The sequence below is a fragment of the Spea bombifrons genome, chromosome 5 (genome assembly GCF_027358695.1).
Source record: "Spea bombifrons isolate aSpeBom1 chromosome 5, aSpeBom1.2.pri, whole genome shotgun sequence".
Taxonomy (NCBI): Eukaryota; Metazoa; Chordata; class Amphibia; order Anura; family Pelobatidae; genus Spea; species Spea bombifrons.
Genome location: NC_071091.1, coordinates 73,276,604 through 73,301,630, shown reverse-complemented (window position 1 = coordinate 73,301,630; position 25,027 = coordinate 73,276,604). Strand labels below are relative to the sequence as shown.

General features: G+C 36.5%; 1 protein-coding gene across 1 annotated transcript in view; it reads left to right on the top strand.

The window, feature by feature from the left end:
* DOK6 (docking protein 6) overlaps positions 1 to 25,027 on the top strand; it is a 192,906-nt gene that overhangs the window by 154,890 nt on the left and 12,989 nt on the right. Inside the window, exon 9 of the mRNA XM_053468201.1 lies at positions 1,838 to 1,940. Within this exon, the coding sequence (XP_053324176.1) occupies positions 1,838 to 1,940 (103 nt within the window). The remainder of the gene's footprint in view (positions 1 to 1,837; positions 1,941 to 25,027) is intronic.

The following is a 25,027-nucleotide window of genomic DNA, read 5'->3' as shown; positions in this document are numbered from 1 at the left end:
GAGTTTGGGGAAAATCACTACTGAAGTGTAGTACAGTGATTGAAACGTATTGAATGTGGTTTGTAAGGGCTAAAGTCAGGCCATGAAACGTAAGTACATTTAATAGCAAACTCTAATGATGGGAGCGTGATACATAGAGTTACTTGTGATTAAATAAAGTGAGGTCAATTTGTACTTTAATATAGTGAATAGTCACAGGATTTGATCAGTGCTGTAACAAAGTTATGACATTACTGTGTAATGTCAAACATTAAGTTGTATACAGAGCAAACCAAACTGTAAAAATGTATTCACAAAAGGTTTTAATATTGTTCTACTAATGCCATTAAATGTATTATGGTTATGAATGTGATAACATTCTTTCCCAGGCTGCCAGAACTAAGTGTGAAAGTGATGTCACCTGTGGCCAAAGTTGTGTGGCCATTATGTCTTGCTCTACCCATTTGCAATGCTTTCTAAAAATTAAAATACCAAGTATTATTATGAATACAGTTATCCTATACCAGTGGATTCATCTTTAGCGGACTTATAGATGCTAGGTTTGCCTATTTGTTTAAGATAAACTGAGTACTATTGTTACAAAATTCCACTCCTTTTTATTAACAGTAAAAGCAATATTGATTACTGGATTGATGGCACTCATTTGAACAGTACTCAGTACAAATGCTTTATAATGCTCTACCTATTACACTCTTGAACCTGACCTCTCCAATAATATATTATACAACACTTACAAGCTTGTCACATCATGGACATATCATTTCATCTTGTGTCCAGATGTACTATTGAATTCATTGAATATGCAGTTACATCTTGTTTCATCAGTGAAAATTAACTGGATCAGTAATAATTTTATGAATCACCTTAAATAGTAAGACTAGTAATTATGTATTTTTCTTTCAGGAATAATTTAACCATAAAATGTATGAAATATATTTGTCAGATAAAATCAGTATTTAAATATTTCCGCTTGCTATCTTGTTGTGCTCTGCACATTTATGGCTTATGGTTCACTAGTTCTCCATTTAAAAAAATAATATTTAATAATATAACCTACTATGGAATTTCTTTGAGTGACTATTTAGCCTCTACAAGTTTAATGGGCAACGTAACGGATTTCTTATTGACCGTTGACTCCACTTCTGTGATCAAGGAGTATTGATATATATATATATTAATTTTTTTAACTATTTGCAAACTCAGGCCATTTCAATTTAAGTTAAGATTTACAATTCTGTGGACTATAATTATATGGATTACATTTTGCGTAGTTGGCAAAACAATAAGTGAATTATTCCAAAATGGTAAGTTTAAGAATAAAAACCTTCTATGCATCTCATGGAAATTAGATCTCTGTCTTATATACATTATTTTTTGTTTATTTTGCAAGTCATCATATGTCTCATATAGAGCTTATGATGCCATATACCAAATGTGACTAAAACTGAAGTAAAATAGCATTCTTATTGTTTATATATCTGTGCTAGATGTCAGACAGTTTGCATCCTTACAAATCAGCTAAGTTCATGTTTTCAAGATGCCTGAGTTCTTTTTAGATGCTTTTGTGAAAAAAAGGAGAAAGAAAAGCGGTAGAGAATAGTTAGAAAGTCAACAAGTGCTATACTCTTGTACCTCATTTGCCTGTAAAATGTTCCTAAATCAAAATTGGCCTAAACCATTGGGGAATAAATAGATACATTTATTACACATCTGTATAAGTAGTACTTTTTTTTTTTTTTTTTTTGCATTTTCGTCCCATTTGTGACTATAATGTGTGTGTACATGTGTGTGTGTGAAATTGCAGATACCCTTCAGTGTCATGCTCTGTTTTCTCCAGGTAACCGTTTCCGTTCAACAAAGGTGTTTGGTGCACAAACGTTTTCCAGCTACTCCACTGAGCCGGGCAAGAAGCACCAGCAGTCCCTGCCGTTGTATAGCGGGTATGAATCTATCTACTGCTCATGCATCCTCTAATGATCTCCAGATGGCCGTAGACCACAGAGACAATGTAAACTGGAATTTAAAAGTTGGCTCCGCCAGTCATTTGTACTCACGTCATTCACGGAATGTAAATTACAATTAAAACAGAGACAGAGGTTTTTAAATAGACAATTAAAAGACCACAAATAGAAGATGTGTGTTTTAACTTTTTTGGACTCCTGTCATGAAAATTTATGGTTTAAATGGATTATATAAGTAGTAACTGCTCAATCTACTGGATACCTTAGCTCTGTTTCTCAATTTTGGCTGTCCCTACGTTTATTGTAATATCATCTAAATATATGAAATTGAAGACCTCTCATGGGGATATTGGTTCTACATCAATACAGTGAAGTTCAATTGTCATATGCGTGAAATGATATCCTTTGGTAGTGTCTAAAGACAGCAGTTGAAAGTTGAACTATATTTGACATTATGCAGAATGTTACATTTTATTATAATACCAACAACATATGTAAACTTTACTGTTTCAAAATGCACTACATAATGGACCTTGAGTTTTTTATAGTTCATAGAAGACATCATAAAGTTCTTGCTGCTCCTGTGGAACATAATTCATCTTATACAGTATCTCACAAAAGTGAGTACACCCCTCAAATTTTTTGTAAATATTTTATTATATCTTTTCATGTGACAACACTGAAGAAATGACACTCTGCTAGAATGTAAAGTAGTGAGTGTACAGCCTCTATAACAGTGTAAAGCTGCTGTCCCCTCAAAGTAACTCAACACACAGCCATTAATGTCTAATGCTTGGCAACAAAAGTGAGTACACCCCTAAGTGGAAATGTCCAAATTGGGCCCAAAGTGTCAATATTTTGTGTGGCCACCATTATTTTCCAGCACTGCCTTAACCCTCTTGGGCGTGTAGTTGACCACAGCTTCACAGTTTGCCACTGGAGCCCTCTTCCACTCCTTCATGATGACATCATGGAGCTGGTGGATGTTAGAGACCTTGCGCTCCCCCACCTTCCGTTTGAGGATGCCCCACAGATGCTCAATAGGGTTAAGGTCTGGAGACATACTTGGCCAGTCCATCACCTTTACCCTTAGCTTCTTTAGCAAGGCAGTGGTCGTCTTTGGTGTCGTTATGTTGGAATACTGCCCTGTGGCCCAGTCTCTGAAGGCAGGGGATCATGCTTTGCTTCAGTATGTCACAGTACATGTTGGCATTCATGGTTCCCTCAATGAACTGTAGCTCCCGAGTGCTGGCAGCACTCATGCAGGCCCAGACCATGACACTCCCACCACCATGCTTGACTGTAGGCAAGACACACTTGTCTTTTTGCTCCTCACCTGGTTGCCGCCACACACGGTTGACACCATCTGAACCAAATAAGTTTATCTTGGTCTCATCAGACCACAGGACATGGTTCCAGTAATCCATGTCCTTAGTCTGCTTGTCTTCAGCAAACTGTTTTCGGGCTTTCGTGTGCATCATCTGTAGAAGAGGCTTCCTTCTGGGACAACATCCATGCTGACCAATTTGATGCAGTGTGCAGCGTATGATCTGAGCACTGACAGACTGACCCCCCACCCAGTGGCGGAACTACCGGGGTCGCAGGGGCCCTGGAGTTCTGCAAGTCAGGGGGGCCCAAGGGGTGCCGAGCGGTTGCTGAAACCGACCGCTCGGCACCTCTTGGGCCCCCCTGACTGACAGAAATCCAGGACTCTCTGCTCCCCGCTGCTGCCGCTGCAGCCGTCGCCTGCCTCAGCGCTGCCCAGAGCGCAGTGTTGGGAGCATGAGGCATTTGTCTCGGGTGCCGGCGCTTCACGCTGAGCGCTGGCATATGACGTCATATGCCAGCGCTCAGCAGTGAAGCGCCGGCACCTGAGACAAACGCCTCACGTTCCCAACACAGGAGTTGACGGTAAGTGACCTACAAAGGGGGGTAGGGAGGGAGTGGGTAGATCGTAAGAAGGGGGGGTAGGGAGGGAGAGAGTAGATCGTGAGAAGGGGGGTAGGGAGGGAGAGGGGAGATAGTGAGAAAGGGATAGATGGGTTGGGGGGGCCCTTAACAGATTCTCGCACCGGGGCCCTGAGGTTTCTAGTTACGCCCCTGCCCCCACCCCTTCAACCTCTGCAGCAATGCTGGCAGCCCTCAAACGTCTATTTCCCAAAGACAACCTCTGGATATGATGCTGAGCACGTGCACTCAACTTCTTTGGTCGACCATGGCGAGGCCTGTTCTGAGTGCAACCTGTCCTGTGAAACCACTGTATGGTCTTGCCTACCGAGCTGCAGCTCAGTTTCAGGGTCTTGGCAATCTTCTTATAGATTAGGCCATCTTAATGTAGAGCAACAATTCTCTTTTTTCAGATCCTCAGAGAGGTCTTTGCCATGAGGTGCCATGTTGAACTTCCAGTGACCAGTATGAGTGAGTGTGAGAGCAATAACATCAAATTTTACACACCTGCTCCCCATTCACACCTGAGACCTTGTAACACTAACGAGTCACATGACACCGGGGAGGGGAAATGGCTAATTGGGCCCAATTTGGACATTTCCACTTAGGGGTGTACCTATAGATAATAAGCAAACTTCAAGAAGCAGTGGCTAGCAGTAACACCTTAATACACTTTCTCAGTTTGTTTTAGATATAACAATTTGTATAATGTGAGTAACACCCCCATAATTATAACAGTACACAAGATCCCATAATTTTATTTTCAATTGTAGCTAATGGTTGTATTACATTTAAAACTATTGTTTCCAAAGACCTAATGGCCATGTAGAGTATAGCATTTTTTAACATTTAATTCATTTTTAAACCATTTTTATGTCATTCGATGTCATAAAAATGTATCTCAGAAATTATTTATAAAATATAAAATCACTTCATGAGAAGTAATTTTCTTATATAACCAACATTAAAATAATGTTCATATGACATTGGTATAATATTAAAAATACTGTTAATAACAAAGGTTCTTCTTCTAAAATTGGTTATAATCTTTAAATTTTATTTTTATTGTTTCATCCACAATTTGGAAACGCAATTTTACATATAGGGTAATAGGGTATATTAATGCAACTCTTATTCTGAAATGGAAAAACATGCTCGATTACAAATCAGTAGAAACATTTCTCAGCAGGAGTTGTTAATATGCAAGACATTTGTGATTTTCACTCCCTGAATACATTAGGCATTATAAGGAACATATTCAGCATATTTCCTCTGCATTAAGGGCTAAGCTGGCCCTGCATAATGCATAGTTCAACTCATGACATGTCTTAATGCTTTAAATATGCTTTATATTTAAAGTGACCTCAATGACATGAAATAGTAAGTCTCCTGCCAATATCCTCTTCCGTGAATAAACCTAAATAGTTCACACAATGGAAATTTTAAACACGTAAATGATTTTACTTTTGTTGGTCCTATACGTTACAAGTTCAAATATAGTTGCAGAAAGTAATTCACAAAATAACCAATCGAATGGTCAGTGTTTTATATTCATTGGATACTGAGAAATATTCAAGCAAGTGTGGAAAACTTCTGAGACTTGACATTTCTACTTTTATTGTTGCTGTGTTTTAGAGAAAGCAAGCAATGAGAATGAAAGAAAAACATATGCAAAAATAAACCTGGAATATTTGCAATAAAATCCAAAGATATTGATGGCAGCCTCCTTTCTACAATAAAAGTATAAATCCCCAGGCCCATAAAATTTACATACATATTTGAAAAAGAGTGATATTTTATATATGGTGAACTTAAGCTAAAAACATTACTTTTTTCTTAATTGAGAACAAAACATTTTTATTTGTTTGTCTCTTTATGTAGTCAGACATGTATCCAAACTCTTACCATATGTAATACACAGGGGGAGTGTATTTCATGTTGCGTTTTTGCATTGTAGATGAAAAAAATGCTGTTAACTACCTCATAAGAAATGTTTTACCTGCAGTGCATTAATACTAGACTCCGCATAATCATCCTTGGATGCATTAAAAAAATAACCATGTTGCAGGTGTAAAACTCACGGTACAGAACAAAAATGGGAAAAACAAATCTTGTCTATTAGCTTCAAAATACTGATGTATCCATTTAATGCCAGACTGTGTGCCAAGCATTTCCTGACGCTTCAGAAATGAAAGGGTTAACACTGGTATATATTATGCATGGTTTTATCAGAAACAATCAAATGGTATTTCCGAACTGGTACACATTGCATGGGTGTGTACATTCATAAACCCCATTATGCTCTTAAAACTGAATCTTTTATGGCAAAACATAATTTGTGTTTTATACCTTTAGAGGCACGCAAGTACATATATCCTCATTTGCTTTAAGGAAGTGAATCTCAATGGATGTTTCACAAACTCACTTTCATTAATGCACAACACTCATGAGATTTTTAGAGATATCCTTGTTCCAATTAAGTATTTTGACTTTAAATAGTTATTGACACACGGGAGGTCCCTGTAGGCAATGCATTTATAGGTTATGAGATATTTCAACTTAATTACAAATTACAGTTCAGTGAATAAATCAATAAGGCAAATGATTAAAATGATCCTGTTGCCTACATCAGCATCATTACTTGTACTTAACAAATCTACCTATAAATCATGTTCTGTGTAAGATGTTGGACCCCAGTCAAATGTGAGATTGTTAAGCCTCAATAGGGCTAGTCCAGTGATTTTAGCCCAATTCTGAAGGTAGCTATATTTTAACACCCCCATATCCATTTTTAAACCTGCCAAAATTAGATTTGAGTGTTCCGAGACAGGTAATTGCAATGACTGTGTGTAGTGGAATACAGATAAAGTGCATTTCTGGTACATGTCTTGGCTATAGTTAAAAATACAATGGTCAGCCATTCCAAGACATACCTAATGACACTGAAGTCTGATGGAAGTAAAAAAACATCTTAATCCATGTTTTCTTTATAGAAAGGAAGGCTCTTTCATGACTCCAATAGAAGTCATATTAGTCCATTGATATACTAAATCATATCCTTCCTTTCAAAAAAAAGGAATACTGTCCATTCTAAAAGCACCCATGGCGCTTATGATTACCACTTCCACATGCAGTAGGTGGTCCTAGAAATGTACTGCCCTTATTGTCACGAAAGCCCATAGAATACACTGAACTTTAGTGTGCAGAATATGCTGGAAAACCAGTTTAAGCTAAATAATTTTCCTTCTGGATGGTTATCAACACATCAGAAAAACATACAAGCAGACCAGTAAATAATTATAACATGTCAAGGAAAGAACATATTATCAAGAATAGGATAGTCAAGCACTTAAATTGTATCCATACCAAACAAAAGAAACACATATAAAAGGATGAAAATAAGTTAGGTAAAATATGATTCTTGTTGTAAGGTTAATAAGACAGTATATTGTGTTACATTTTATACCTGATTATGTAACCTTTCACTTGAAAAAGTATTCAAAGCTGATGTTCAATGTGCATAGTGAGCTTAAATTAAATGGTAATGTAATCAGCTGAAGGAAAGGAGCAATTATTTGAATTGTATAGCCTGGTGTTTTTGTTTCTTGCACCAAGGATCAATTACACTTCTGCTCCAAAAGTACATTTGTGATAGCTTAACATGAAAGAAAATAAGAAAACATTCATTTTATTATCACTATTCCAAGGTCCAAACAGTAATATAGATATGGATAGAAATATATATATATTTTAATAAACATAATGTTCAAGGTAGGAATGTAAAATTCTTCATCAGGCTTGATATCTAGTCGCAAGGTTTCCAAACACCACAAAGTAGCTGCAAGTTGCTCTTCCAAACAGCACAAAGAGAGTAAATGTTATATTCAAGTCAAGCATTTCCTTGTACCTGGTCTTGTGGGTTAAATTTCTTTGTTTCATTCCTGTTCATTTTTTCCTGTCCCAGAAAGAAACCAAAATATCCAAATGCTCACACATGCTAAGGGCATAATATAATAATAAGAGTTGTCTAATGTGTTGGAGATCTTGTTTCAGCAGTAGTCTTCAGCTGTAAACATTAGATCTTGACAATTGTGTTACTCTTATGTCTAAAAAACATACTTTATGTTACTTATATATATTTTGCATTATGTGTCAATATGTTCCCATTTACATTAATTTTGATGTAATTTATGATTTATATAAAAATAATAAATACAATCATTTGTAACACATCTCTAGTGTGGTAGATGTAAAGTTCAGCTGGTAATAAAACTGGTAGCACGTAAGTATGTTATACCGTATGTATTTATTTAAGTATACACACTGCTTCTTGGATGTTTTTTTTTAAAGCACATGCTATTAAATAATGTAGATGTCACAAGTCTATACCCAAAACTTTTCCGGGTTTCAAGAAAATAATTGTTCCTATAAATTATTTCACTTTTATGTTGACCTATACATGTCTAAATTGAGCAAATTAATCTAGACATCAATCAAGCAAAACGTGATTTCTTTTTAAAATACCGAAATGTCCGTCTAAGCCAGAATTATCACATAAATGTAATCATTAGGATGACACTATCAGCATTTAATTTGTAACCTACACTTTTGGTTATGCAGCAAATTCTATTTAGCATTCATTTGAGAAAAATAGAATCCTGCAGGGTTGTTTTGCACTTTTTGGGGATAATAAATGGTTACAACAGAAAACAGCAAATTTACTGTAATCTACTTTTATTTAAATTTGTTTTACTTTAGAATTAAGATTTATACACATCCAAGCTTTGTTGGCTAAATGACCTGGGGTTTGACACCTCCGGTGAAGTACTTTAAATGCCAGACCACCTCTGAAGAGCCTTTGTCCACAAGGAGCTACTTAACCTTTCGAGCTGTACAAAGTGTCAGAATATGATGTCATATCCTTGCCTTCTACTGCACTGCTGGCAGGAAAGAAATCATGAACATCCACCTCTCACATCTAACAGTCAGCATCATACTTGCAGTCTAGCACTGTCCTCTGTGGGCCTAATTAATCTAGACCTACATATGCCCAATGCACAAAATAAAACAAAAAGAGTTAGCACTTCGTACAATGAAATGTTAATTTCCCTTCGTTCCCTGGTTTGTGTAGATGAATACAGATGCAAAAATTTTGAGAAGGAACAGAATCGTGAACCATGTGAGAAGATACAAAAAGCAGATTCACTTTAGCGTCGTGTTTTGTGAAGTGCATACCCAGCATGCGGAGTAACATGCTTTGTCATGAATGTCCTGTAGTCACCAGGGGCTTCCATTACAGGCATAGCTTTGTTCATTTGCATACGTCTTCCTGCAACTCCTCAAAGAGACTATGGAAATATGCCAATAACATTGCAATCCATTTGATAACAACATTGGAATTTGCAGGGCCAGATGCCAAATGATTATAAGCTAGCAAAAATTGCATAACTTTCATGCTCATTTATACACCACCCCATCCTGGTCCCTACCTTGAAATCAATTCATCATTATTTATGTAGGGTGTAGGAGAGTGCATGAATGTGAAAGTGCCCCCTCCAGAGGATGAGGTTCATACAGATGTACTTGCTGCAGTCAAGTATCATAGTATAACCGCAAAAACCTTAAATAAGACACAAAACACCTATTAGGATTGAGAAGGCCACAGCTTATATATATATTTTAACAAACCACTTTTTACCATGACCGTTCATAACCAACCTGTCTGGGGTTGAACTTTAACTTTTTTGGAGATCCAGCCAGAGCATTCACTGTTAAGCTAGCCATAAATCACCATTAATCCCCTAGCCGACATGCTCAGAGGGCCCACTCTTACCACAACTTCAATTTACCACCACCTTCTGACTATCCGTACCATAATGTAACCCATCAACTACTGTCCACATACCATATTTAGGCTAGATCTCGTCTTCTATCCACTCCCTCTGCTGCTGTGAGAAATCACAGAAATTACCTACCAATTACTAGGGCGGATGGGTGGTATATTCAGTGTTAGTCTATCAAGAGACTGGGTTCCAACCTCTTGGTACTATATTTATAATCCTCAACAGGATCTGGTGTCCTTTTCCTGACCTTGCGCCCTTCCTGCAGCCTCCATCATACCACAAAACATTAACCTGTAGTTTGTTATGGCTAGCCCTGTCATGCTGCCCTTACACCCAGTTGTTTCCAGGGCTGCCTTTCTGTTGATCACACAACCAAATTGTTGTTCAATATAAAATCCTACAGGTTAACTTAAGAACCTGTTGCACCCTGTGTTGTATACCAAGCAGTGGCATCTAGGCCCATCTTTCCTGCAGGACCCTTGATGCTAGAAATTTAATATAATAATTGTTTTGGTCCTTAGATCCTCATCACATCCATTGGCACACAGTATGAGGTTATCCATTTTACTCTCTGTGCCAAATATTAGATCATCGTGGGAAACAGCAAAGATAAAGTCACATCCAATATACCGTATATGATTTATTTGTGGTTCTATGTATTATATTGTGCTTTAGAAAGTAAAGTTGGTTCCTGTAGCTGTTTCTGTCTTTACTTTATTGTTTGTCTGTGTCCAAATCTCCGGAGCATCCTGATATCTCTATAGATATTTGCTTTTTTTTTTTTTTTTTTTTTTTTTTACTACCTACACTTTACAGTTTATTGTTTGTTTGCTCTTGCCAGCAGGTTATTGGCACAGTACATCAAGTTATATACAAGACTTCTCAAAGTCTGTGCTGGTTCATTTTTTTATTATTTTATATATTACCTTGATGTTAGAAGTACATCGTATCCTCTTGTCTCATATTTTGTGGATTTGTTCAAACTAATTGTGTACCCGTTTAAAAGCTTTTCTTCAAAACAAACATTGCATTTGCAAATACAATTTTAAGATTGCGTTTTATTAGTATGACCATTATCACCATTTTTAGTCATATAGAAATCTGTTTAGAACTGTATGTATGTTCTGTTTAAAACTCTGCATCAAATTACATAAAGTATTCTAAGACAGTTCATCGGGAATGTTGGAATTTGATATATATTTCATGTCGTTCTGACCTTGTTATTCTTTCACTTGCACGCTTTTGTGGTTTAGAAAAATGAAGTCCTAAAAGGAACTCCAACAGTAACAAGTAATATACAAGCTACCATCCATTACCGAGCAGTCAGCATGGCAGCTATTAGCGTCTGGGAGGAAGGAGATCTGTGAGCAGTGGTGTTGCTATGAGCAGGTGTCATTTCATTTATCTAAATGTTTCAATAAAAAGCTGAGTGCTGAATGATGTGCACAAGAGAATATAGAGTTTGTATTTAATTAGTTGTACATAACTTTTTTCCCTTGGGTACTTAGTCATGCTCAGTACGTGAATGTATACTGCAGCAAGTAGAAAAGTACTGAAATGTTTTCTCCCACATAAAACACTATGGTGTTTTTTCACTAATGCTAGGGGTGGCAGGAAAATGTAAGATTTAAATTACCCAAATTCACTATTTATTATATAGGACTATCCCTCACAAATATCTCTGCCAGAAGGATTGAGCTGATGTAACATACAAGAATTTCCACTGATTTAAATTTGGTTTATACAGGGCTATTCAAGCTATTCCTGGAATAGAAGCTAAATGAAGTTGCCCAATCATTATTTAAAGTGAGATGAAACTATCCTACTGAATCCTATGTAAGAATGCAGGTATTATCTGTAATGGCAGTGTTATTATTATTTTGTGTTTGCTTAAGCTATCTCTTAAAAATATATTGTAACAAATGTAGCTATGAAGAGTGGTACATCTAGGTCACTTCAACATAGACATCCATACTCACACTTATACATAGACATCCATGCACACATACACTTATACATAGACATCCATGCACAAATATATACAAACATATACTGTATAACCCTCTTGGCAGAACAGGGAAGAAGTTCCACCCATGGCTCTGCCCATTTGCAGAAAGGCACAGAGAGGCTAGAATAATGCAGATAGAGGTGCAAAAAAGGCATCTCTTTCTGTCCAAACTGGGGATGTCCCTGGCACTGTGGCCTATGCCTGGATATGACAGGCAGCATGTTACATTTTTATGCATATGCATCATGTGGACGGGCACATCCAGCCAGAAGATGCACACTGCAGCACTCTACTGCTGGAGTGACAAGTCAACTTACTATGATGCGATGTTGGCCATTGGTCCACAAGGCCTAGCTGGAAGTGATCTGAAGTGGGTAACTGATTTTTTTTGTGTACTCACACTTTAAGGTAATTATTTTGGAAATGCTACTTTTCACACAAGTAAAGTTTCCTTAAGTGTTAGAAATAATATTTAATGGCTCTTTAAACATCATCTTGGCATACCCTTAGACCATGGCTTGTCACATTAATATTTACTTAATATATTTAATATATTATTTATATTAGTTATATTATTATTTTATTTGTGAGATGGACTTAAGCTAGTTTACACCAACATATTAATATTAATCAGAGAAAGTTTATTTAATAACGCTTTGTACTGTAAGATGATATCCTGCATAAATCTTTAAATGTATTTGCAGCAAGTCTTTATATTCAATGCGTATTTGCATTATTTCTGCAAATTTTAATAACTAGGTAAACATAACATTGTATTTTTAATTGCTGTCCGTTTGAACGCTTTTGCAGTGCTCAGTATAACAGCAAACCTTCAGTCAGGCAAACCAGGCAATATCAAATGCTTAGATCAATAAAACACTATCTTTATATCAATCTATCTCAAATACTCCAGCTGAAACTGCTGCACACATGACAAGGTTCTTGTTGCATGCCTTTTTTATTTATTTGTGTTAATTGAATTAACTGCTACGAGTGTTGCCATTATGTTTTAAAAAGAGGAAGACCACCTAAAGTCAGAGCGGGGTCACCGAGTTCTGAGGCGCATGGTGTATAAGTCGCCAACGCTGTGCTGATTCCACAGCTAAAGAGTTTCAAACGTCCACGTTCATTAATATCAGCACAAAAACTGTGCAGCAGGAGCTTCATGGAATTGGTTTTCATGGCCGAGCAGCTGCATGCATGTAAGCCTCACATAACTAAGTACAATGCTAAGCATTGGATCGAGTGGTGTAAAGCACGCCACCACTGGACTTTGGAGCATTGGAAATGTGCTCTGTGGAGTCGTGAATCACTCTTCTCTGTGTGGCAGTCTGGGTTTTGCAGTGTTCTATTCAAAAAAACAAAAACCTTTGTCTTCATTTAAAACCTCGGGGGCTACTGTAACCAAAGTTCTTATCCACAATGTCTCTCGTAGTAGAGTAGTTTTCTTCCTCGGTCACATGGAAAATGGTGGAAGATGGGCTATCTTAATTGTCTTGTTGAGGGAAGAAGCTGCAAGAGTAATAAACTTGTTTAGCACCAGGCTTGTCCATTTTCTGATCTTCATATGCTGTTCTGAGGATAGGTGGCCATGTGTTCTGTCAAGAAGGGTTACATTTGTTTTGCCGACAAACGAAAGACTGCAAAGGCATGTTACCATTATATATATATATATGTATATATATATCACATATTCTGTGGTGCAAGTAATTCTGTGTAGAAGATATTTTTAGACATTTGGGGATGTGTGAAATGTGTGGCCGTGCATGTGAACAAGTCACCCATTCCAAGCATCTGATAATGCCCTTCTTGGTTACCGGTATCTCGCTTTGATTGTAGCAATATAGCAGATCTGATAGAACTAATGAAGCCCTTAGATTCTTCCCTGTTTATAACAGAAGAATGGATGTTGTTTAAAAATACCTGGTAAAGACATATCAGTTGTTAACACTTTTCAAATTACAAAATTATTTGTTATTCTAGTTTTCTTCAAGTCCATTTGAAAACAACATCTGTACATAAGGGATTAGCCAATTTAAACTCAGCATGTACAATCAGTAATTGCCAAAAGCATGCAATGAGATCGTTTGCATCATCTACATTTCTTCTTATTTCAATCCCAGATGCCAACAGAGGTCTCATAACAACCAAAGCGGCAATCCAACAGACATCTTCATCAAGGAAAACATAAATAGAATGAATGAGGTAGCTTAAATAATTTCCTGTTGTTATACTCTTTGTTATAGAACCAACCATCATTAACATTCATCAGCAATCAAAAATCAAAATTGATAGCAGTCTCTATCATAAAACAATTAGATTAAAACGTAACTTTTAATAAATTCATTAACTGAAAAATGACACTCTGTATATCCATTATAATCACTGTGATAGATACCTGCAAAGAAATGGTTAAAATCACACTGGTGTAACTAAAGGATTTCCATCTGTATCTAGTGATTTATAATCTACATGTTTTAGTATTCAAGTTGAATGAAAGTGAAGTAAATAATTAACCACTGCTGCATAAAACAGCTGACTTGCACAGTAGACACTCCTTACCAGAAATGTGCCTACTGTGGCTGCCCAGCGTTAGAGCAATGCCCGATATTAATAATGGAGGTCCATCACAGGGCACTGACACAACGTAAGAAAATATTGCATGTTTAAACAATAGCTTGGGAGAATATACAGCAAGTCATTAATCACTTTTGGGCAATTTTATTCGCTACTAAAGGACACCCCCACCACCAAAGATCACCTTCAGAAGAGGTAGAAACAAATGGGACTATTTAGTTCAACATCATATGGTTAAAAAAAAACAAGACATTTGGCTTAAACATCCTTCTGGCAAATATTCTGTGTAAAACGGAAGGCATGTATATATAGTAAAACTAAAACACTTTCCAAAACATTAATAGGGATGATTCATAAGTTTCTCCTCCACATATGTTGTTCACACGTGTATCTGGTGCTATGTTGGGAAAAATCGCCTGTATAGGAGGAGGATTCTTGAACTTCTATTAAAGTGATTATTGATACCTTTCTCTCAAGACATGTAAAAATTTTCCATCATGGCATTTTGAATTATTTCATTCTGTGGAAAGGCATGGTCAGGTCCCAAGAAAGTGGAGATCAATTCTAAATTACTACAGTGAGAATCATGCTGGGCATATAAACTCTCAACTCTGACATCTAAGAAAATGAATGAAGGTTTAATTATACTTAATTCTTAGAAAAGATATAATTTGTTCTTTTTCTGTCATTCATAATTGTTATACTGTGTGGTATGAGGTGGATATATTAAAGCCATCCATTAACGTATAACTATGATTTTATTTTGATCCGTATGTATCTTTACCAGTGAATGTTTGAATTTAATATTATATAATGTGCTACATATATATTTATTAAAGTGCTCATTATGTTAGTATCAAGATTGGGATGTATCTTGGTACTGAAATGTAGGTTATGTACCATTTGGAACACTTTATATAGGTTTGCGAATTACTACTGAAATTGTATGATTTGTGTTTTGGGTCATTGTCAGGTTTCCTTGTTTGCAAGTCTCTCCGATTTAAAAGTACAAGTGCTATCAATGAGAGGTGTGAGAATGGCGGAGCTTCCGGGCACCCTGAGGCTCCACCCTTTTGCCGAAGTTCACCGGGAGACCAGAATAATGAACATAGATTTGCTGAGAAAGAAGCGTTCCTAACTTCTACCGAGCTTCGGCTAGCAGGCCATCCTTATATTATCCTGTAGGATACCGTCATAAACTTGGAAATTAATTGTCCCCTTGCTAATGTGAAGCTGTATAGGCCTTGAGGCAGCAAAGCAGCTCCAAATCATGTTGCTCCCTCCACCGTACTTCAAACATTAGGATGATGTATAACTTATACCAGTGTGGTTTCAACGATTTCTTTGCCGGTATTTATTTATCACAGTCATTATAATGGATATAGTGAGTGTAATTCTTTTTAGTAATGAAGTTATTAAAAGTTCAGATTTAATCTAACTGATTTATTAAAGTGACTCCAATCAATTTTGATTTTTCATTACCTTTTCACAGGTTACCCCACGTTACACTTTTATCTCACGATAGTGCTGCATTTGAATAAATTATATCAATTTTGTAGGTTCTCGCGGGCCATTTTTAGGTAGTAAATATGTATCAGCATCCTAACCTAATGTGATTATAAAAAAAACCAGGCATAACTAGCACTGAAAAGACTTGAAATGGGCTGGGAGGAGGCAGGATCAATACAGTTCAAGAGTGGAATCAAACACAGCCCCGCTTCACCCAAACAGAGATTAAGTAGACAGATCCATAGGCCTGGGTAATCAGTTCCGATTCGCCCTGTGAAATCCAGAGAGTTCTCTGGTATGATAGTAACCATGCATATGTATACACAAAAGCATAATGACATAATAAAAAAGATTTACTGACATAAATGAAAAAAAGAAATCTCTGACAAATTAACTTCTTATAAAACTAGTTTGTATTGATCATGTCTCTTCTTCCATTTGAGCTAGAGATCTCCGATTTTTTCAAAAGCTTATGAAACTTTAGATCTTTTTCTGTGTTGGCCAAGGAAAAGTATCCACCTCAACTAAATACTCCATAAAACGTATAAAAGATCATTAAAGTTGACAGACTGTCTTATCATTCATGGTATGGTTTGAACATCACGTTAGCATAAACATGGTCTTCAGAAACTGCTTCAGTATTTTGTCCTGGGCACTGAAATGAATAGTATAAACAAGCATTGTAAGCAATAATTCCAAGAACATTACAGAGACAGAAGTGTGTAAAGACAAAAGATCATAGAAGAGTATGAGAGGAAGATATAGTAAACTCAACTGGATTAGACAATGGAAAAATTCATAGAGACACTGAGAAAGATTTTTGTGCAACAAGAGTGTTGAGGAAGTAAAAATAAATAATGTAACAAGGAGAGAAAAAGTACAGTATATATATATATATATATATATATTAACAATTCTCAAGTGCTTTTAACACAGAATTGTTGTTTTTTCTGACTCTTTTACTTTTGGGGATATCACATGGATGCTGCTGGAGGATGAATGACGAGATGAGGTATGAAAGGTCTCCAGATGGGTCACATCAAGCATGCTCAACACATGCAGCACACATGCTTACACATCAAGTCAAATTCATCTGCCTGCAAAAATCTACATATAGCAAGTGATGTGCGGCAACATATCTTCATCCATGATACTGACGCCACAAAACGTGCTGGCAGCAACTGGCATACAGCATCCTTAGTTGGTACCTAGACCTGTTCTGCCTCAATACTTTGGGTTTAAGAAATTATGTTTTATACACTTCATGCCAATGGTTCCTTCCAATCAACTGGGGGAATTGTGTCGCAGATATCTAAGCCGACATGTTCCAGGGCTATGACAGCTACACTACTACAACTGTAGTTATTATTTAAGACACGACACACCAAAACAATATAACAGTGCTAGATTACAAAAAGTGCAGTGCTTTATGCCACTTTGATAAATCATGCCTAATATATTTCTGTAGCCTAGAATGTTCTAGTGAAAGATTAATTGTGCACTCTCCAACAGCAGATCACCAATATTGATATGACACTTCAGCTTTTTAAAATAGGTGCTTTTATTACAAACAAAATGATTCTCACTACTGATTTATATACTAAACCTGTAATTTCATGAGATTGGTTAAATGTTTTGTTTAAACAAAGAAAATACTGTTTTGAGTGTTGTTTTCATAATTTTCAAGATGAGGTATACAATAATTGAACAGATACTAATGAAAAAATAATAATTTTCAGTATTGGCTATTTAAATTTGTTGTTTATGGTATGTGTGTAACTGCTGTTTTTCCTTGATAAAATAAAAAAAAAACCAGAAGTGAGCCTTAGCAAGAAAACAAAAAAGAAGACAAGTAGGCTTAAAGTAATAAAAACCAGGAGGTATATGAAAACCTGATACCAACTTACCATACTTTGGCAAGCATTCGGTGACACAGCCTTCCTTTTTTTCCTATTCGAACATATTTAGAATTAACATCAGTTATTACTTTGAACTTTGTTTTGCATAAAAACTTTTTGAAAGTTATATTTAATCTAGTGTATTCATCACCAGCTCCCTCCAGTGGCCAACCAGCAGACTACAGAGACATGAAGAAGCGACATGAAATCTGAGATAGAGCAGGCATGAGGGGCATTGCACAAAGTGGTAGGCATTGTAACTGCACTGTGGATATTACAGGAGAGACAAGATGGTACCTGCTATTGTGTTAAGTCATTAGTGGGACCAGGTATTTTTAATCAATCACTGGCTCAGATCATCTTCAACTGGAAATTTTAAACCTAAAAGTTCCCTCAACCTGCTGTAAATCACATATAAAATTACTACAGTAAATACACCCAGGCAATGCTATATATTAAACATGGGAGCCATTAATGTCCTTAGTTTCAAAACAAAAAAGTAGAATGACTTGAGACCACGTCCCTAAATGCCTCCCATTTAGATTATTTTAGTAAATAGTATGATTTAGAATATTTACTTCTTTATATTTTAAGACAGAAATGTAAGATATGCAGGGATCCTATCAGAAATGTATAGGTCATAATAAGGGACCTTGAGGCAAGGTAACATTGAGCTATTTCATGCATTTTCAGTAATACATTAATTAGGCATGCCATTTTGGAAAATTGTAGGATTTCATCAGTGACCTTCAAATATTGAGACCAAATCCCAAGACACCTAATCACACCTGTTGGTGTTCAAGATGGTTCATTGCACTCTGCTGGGTTTTGTAAATCAAGAGACATGTAAACTGATAATAATGACTGATGATTCTTGCACATATTACGGAAACTAAGGGTGCTAGATTTTAACTTATTTTACAGACGGTAACCAAGGATATACAGTAAATCTTCTGATAAATATGCAGCAATTGCATAGGTTCCATTTGGCAAGACTATTATGGCTAAAATAGTCAATAAGGAAATGGGGTTTGAAGGGACATAAGATGAGCAATTGCAGGTCTTATAAATTAGAAGGGATATCAGGTAGCGTGGGGATTTCATTCTGGAGTGATTGCATGTTTTCCTCCCAATTTCTTATTGTCTTGCACATTTGCTTTATACAGCAGATCTGTATTAAAAACTACCATTTGAAATTGTGCTGCCAGATTTGCATATTGCCTTTGATAATTATGATGATGATAATAATAAAAGTTATTATTATTATTATTTTTGTCATGGCATGCTTTATTTTAAACACACAGTTAACATATTTTAAGTCTCTCTCACCATTAAAAATAATGATAATTGGTAATGTTGTGGGAGGAAAAATGACCCCAATCACACATTCATATTTAATTGTATTTTTTGTGAATTATAAACAGTTTTTAGGGTTATTAAGTACATTTTATGTAAAACACATAATATTCTTCCTTTCAGTTTTTTGTGCTTACCATTAAGTTCTTAGCAAGCAAATGAAATATTACAGAAGCAATTAATTTCCTGTTTACTCATATGTGTTACTATGTAACAAGCATAGGAAGGGCATACAATCTGTCACCTCTAGGTGACTTTTCAATACAGCAATGTTGTTGCTATGCTACCAATATTGAGAAGTTTTTTCCTAAAGTAAATACACAACTAGTTATCCAAATATTAAAAATATACTGTACACTCACTGGCCACTTTCTTAGGTACACATGTTCAATTGCTTGTTAACACATATAGCTAATCAGCCAATCACATGACAGCAACTCAATGCATTTAGGCATGTAGATGTGGTCAAGACAACTTGCTGAAGTTCAAGCCAAGCATCAGAATAGGGAAGACAGGGGATTTCAGTGACTTTGAACTTGGCATGGTTGTTAGTGCCAGACGGGCTGGTCTGAGTACTTAAGAAACTGCTGCTCTACTGGGATTTTCAAGCACAACCATCTCTAGGGTTTACAGAGAACGGTCCAAAAAAGAAGAAAAAATCCTGTGAGCGTCAGTTGATGCCTTGTTGATGTCAGAGGTCAGAGGAGAATGGGGAGACTGGTTCAAGATGACAGAAAGGCAACAGTAACTCAACTAAGGCATGCAGAATACCATCTCTGAACGCACAACACGTCGAACCTTGAAGCAGATGGGCTACAGCAGCAGAAGACCACACCGGGTGCCACTCCTGTCAGCTAAGAACAGGAAAGTGTGGCTACAATATGCACAGGCTCACCAAAATTGGTCAATGGAAGACTGGAAGAACGTTGCCTAGTCTGATGAGTCTCGATTCCAGCTGCGACATTCAGATGGCAGGGTAAGACTTTGGTGTACACAACATGAAAGCATTGATTAATCCTGCCTTGTATCAATGATTCAGGCTGGTGGTGGTGGTGTAATGGTGTGGGGGGAATTTGGCACAATTTGGGCCCCTTAGTACCAATTGAGCATTGTTTAAATGTGACAGCCTACCCGAGTATTGTTGCTGACCATGTCCATCCCTTTATGACCACATTGTACCCATCTTCTGATTGCTACTTCCAGCAGGATAATGCACCATGTCACAACGCTTACATCATCTCAAACTGGAACGTGACAATGAGTTCTCTGTACTCCAATGGCCTCCACAATCACCACATCTCAATCCAATAGAACACATTTGGGATGTGGTTGAACACACACACACACACACACACACACACACTTTATGTTTAACTAGCTGGCCTAAACTGGTGATGGCAGTAAGATTACAATATACATTTTTCACCTTATATTCATGCAGACGCTGGGTATTTGCTTTAGGAAGAAACTTTACAATGTTGGTAGCATAGCAACCACGTTGCTTTAGTGAAAAGTCACCTAGAGGTGACAGATTATATGCCTATGCTTGTTACATAGTAACACAAGAGTCAACAGAAAATTAATTGGTTCTGTAATATTGTATTTGTTTGTTAAGAACTTAATAACAGTACACACGAACACTGAAAGGAAGAATATTATGCTTTTTCTCTCGCGGGAGAGCATGTGGCCAGGCACCCTGCCCTTTTCCAGAACTGCTCGGGAATCTGCTGGAGCTATATAAATAAATGTAATGCAATGTAATATATCCACAGTTTTATTGCATAGTAAGAAGACAAACAAAGAGAGAAGAAAAAAGGACAGAAGAAAAAGAAGCGGCAAGAGAAGAAGTGGAGCAGTGGGAAAGGAGACAGAGAAGACATTGAGAGAAACATGAGAGAGTGCGGATAAGAGTGTGATAGAGTGTGAATGAGAGTATGAGAGTGAATGACAGCATGAGTGAGAGAGCACGAGAGAGTGTGAGAGAGCGTGTGAGTGACAAGTCCCTAGGCATAGTTGGGTATACAGCGGTGCCATCTGAGATCTGAATAAAGGAGTACCTCAGTTATAAGACAAGGTCCTTTTTTCAGATGATTTATTCCTAAAAAAAAACCCTCAAACAAATATAGTGTATACATTTGTATGGTACAATAATTGTGTCATCCTTAAATTACCTTACAGTCTATAGCACCGTGTGCTTCACTATGATTATTAAAAAGTACTTACATTTGAATACAAAGCGATGTGATGATGATGACTATAATCAAAGTGAATGCTCCAGATACTCCATAAATAGGGACAGCAAGATAAGGAATCTCTAAAAAAAAAAAAAAAAAAAATATAAAAAAAATGTATAATAAATGTATTTTAAAGAACATGCAACAGCTTTAATAAGAGATTCATTTTATTTCTCTATATAAGCTAAAGACTTATACCATCTACCAAACTCTAAACTTCAATACCGTGGAGATCCATACTAAATAAACAATTATTTTAAATTAAGTTTACAACTTACAACCTAGATTGTAAAATACACAAGAACCTTTTCCAAAATGCCTTCCAACTTAACAATACTTTCTAATGAAGTGTCAGTATATCCACTACATTTATTATGATACTGCCATACTATTAAGCTCTTCAAGATCAACCGTAATGCTTAGAATTTGTAAATAAAAATGTATATAGATACAACCCTACAGGCAAAAGGCTAAATGCAATTTTTCCACTAGATATATGTTTGCAGCTTTTGATAAAACCTCTGGCGAAAAGGATGCATAAAATAAGCCATTTGTAAGATAACTCATTGGGATAAATCTGACAAACTTCAGGCCACCAGGCAGTTATTTTTGTTAATTTAACCTTAATGTTGCATAGTGCTTGAACACTGCGCAGAGCTTCATCTGTACAATATATGTTCAGAGCCTCTCTTTAAATTATGTTATGGTCCATAAACTAGAACAATGTTTACAATATATGTTCAGAGTCTCCCTTTCAATGATGTTATGGTCCATATACTAAAGCAGTGCTTACAATATATGTTCAGAGTTTCCCCTTAAATGGTGTTATGACCCATGTACAAGAACAGTGTTTAAGAAAGCGGTTCTCCAAGTACCTCTAACAGGCATAGTTCTAAGACTATCCCTGGCCGTTAGAAAATAATTGGTTTGCAAGTTAAAATCAATTTACTTGTGCTAAGGCACAGGTATCCTTAAACCTGTTTGTTAGAGTAGAAAAATACTGCTAGTTTACAATACATTAATATGTGACATGTAAAACATGTAAAAACATTATTTGATTACCGGTTTTAGCAAAATTAGTTATGTTTTAAGAAGGTCAAGTACAAAAACATTGTAATACCTAGATGTACTATGTTATCTGCATCCATCCATCCATAATTTAATGCACACGGTTTATTAGAATAAAACATGAACCCTCCTGAGAGAGAGATTGTCATTTGCAAACAAGTGGAGAAATATGGGGATTGCTATCAATTACCAAGGCCATTCACAACCTGATATAACATTATTAAATTTCCTTGCAAGCAGATTGATGGAGATCCTGGTTAAATTTATTAAGATTAGCTCCAGGACTAGCAATAAAAAAGACCCTGCCATGTGATGTGTTTTTGACACTTTTGTCAAATAGACAAGGGGTTATTTAATTAAAATCTAAAGCAAGCTGCTCGATCTAAAGCTAATATGCTAATCTCTGAAACCGATCCTTGAAACCAGGGGCGTAACTAGAAACCACAGGGCACTGGTGCGAAAATTGCCCCATTTGCTCATACTCACACTCCATTTCACACACTTACACAGCCATGCACTCTCACACACACACACACACACAATTACACATCAATTACACACTTTTGGATCAACAGCAACAAATTAACAGATATAGGAAAGGCTGAACTTGATGGACACGTGGTCTTTTTTCAGCCTATATAACTATGTAACTATATAACATCAATGCTCTCACACACACAATTACACATCCATGCTCACAGACACACATACACAATTACACATCCGTGATCACACACACATACACAATTACACATCCATGTTCACAGACACACACAAGTACACATCCATGCTCACACACACATAGAATTACACATTCATGCTCACACACACACACACACACATTACTCATTGAACATACATCCCCCCCTGCCCCTGCCTACTTCTCACTGCTCCAGCAGCTTTATCTCCGGCTGCTCGCACAGAAAGGGTCACACCAGGTCGGAAGGGCCCTTCCTAAACTACTTTGAACCGGCACAGAGAGCCACTGTTTCACCAGGGGGTCCCGTGATGTCACGTGACCCTGTTACACTTGTGTATCCCTGTGCGGGGTTCAAAGTAGTTTAGGAAGGGCCCTTCTGACCTGATGTGACCCTTTCTGAACTATTTTGAACTGGTATGAGTAGACAGGAACCACTGGGACAGTGCTTGAAACTACCAGTCCTCAAACCGTTGAAAAAAGGACAGCTTGAAACGTGGTTGACAACAGTATCAACAAAATGGCCTGGAGCTATTCTAATTTAAGCTGGATACACATCAATATGCTTGCAAGAAAATGTAATAATGTTATATCAGGTTGATAACAATTCTCATATTTGCAAATGACAATCTCTCTCAGGGGGGGTTCATTTTTTATTCTAATACGCATTGTTCCTGATGGCATGGAAACAGAGACGGGAGGTAATGTTACAGGTTCCAGCTGAATTATGTTAAGACCTATGTGGGTAATCAAGAGACCTGGAATTGTAAACCATATAAAAGGTATGTGGCTTGTAAACCTTGAGGGGTTAAAATTCCAACTGTCTAAAAGGTGAACATTGTGTAACGTCTCACTGCTATAGTAATATGCTGTTTTGACTGGATCATTGATGCCAGGACTTAGTACAATAGTGTATATGTTGTATGTTGTATAAAATACAAAAAAAAATTATTAAAAAAAAAAACCATTTTTTTTTATCTTGTCATACAGAATATAGTTGTAAGCACCACAAGAATGCTTGTGGGGCAGTAGAAGATTACAGAAAGAAAACAATATGATTGTTGGTTGCATGGTACCTTAATACCACAGTAAAAAGGTAGTATGCGTCATCCTCATTAATACATATTTGCTTGCATGAAGGACCTGTATATTGTGGACAAAGATGTATTGATATAAATCATATCTGCTTCATAAGGGTTTTTTTTTGCCTTCCTCTGGATCAACACAGTAGGGACACAATACGTATATAGGTTGAACTTGATGGACTTTGGTCTTTTTTCAACCTTATGAACTATGTTACTATGTTACATAATAGCTATAGCCAGAGATATCCGGTCCACCCAGCATACTGCCAATTATTAATTAGAAACTTTATTATACTTACGTTTCAATGCATAGACGTTTAGTGATTTTTACAACCCATGAGTAATTTTTCCTTTTTGCAGCTGTAGAAAGCAAGTTTCAGCACAATCCATAAATTTAGTTAGCATTTTTGTATTATAAAGGTTTTGGCCCAATTCTACAAGCATTACACGCGTTGGTAATTTACATTTGAATTTATACCTGCATTGTATACACATGGGCTTTGAAACAGGAAATACTGAAAAATAAAATAATGCCCTTGCAAGTAGCTAAACAAAGATATCCTGAGGACAAAAGATGGTAATTTTTGAGACGCAATTTACTACTTTATGCTCAATGACAAAAAAAAAATCTATGGGATTATGAACTATAAAAAACCCATACCTTTATATATATCCAACTTTATTACAACTGTCTCTTCTCCTTTGTTTGTTTTGAAAAGACCCCTGTAGTGTCCTTGGTCCGTTCTGGAAGTATTCAAAATGAAGAGGGTAACATTTTTACAATCTTTAGAGCAATCTACAAATCTGTGTTTATTGTTTTTATAGTCAAAACCATAAAGTGGGC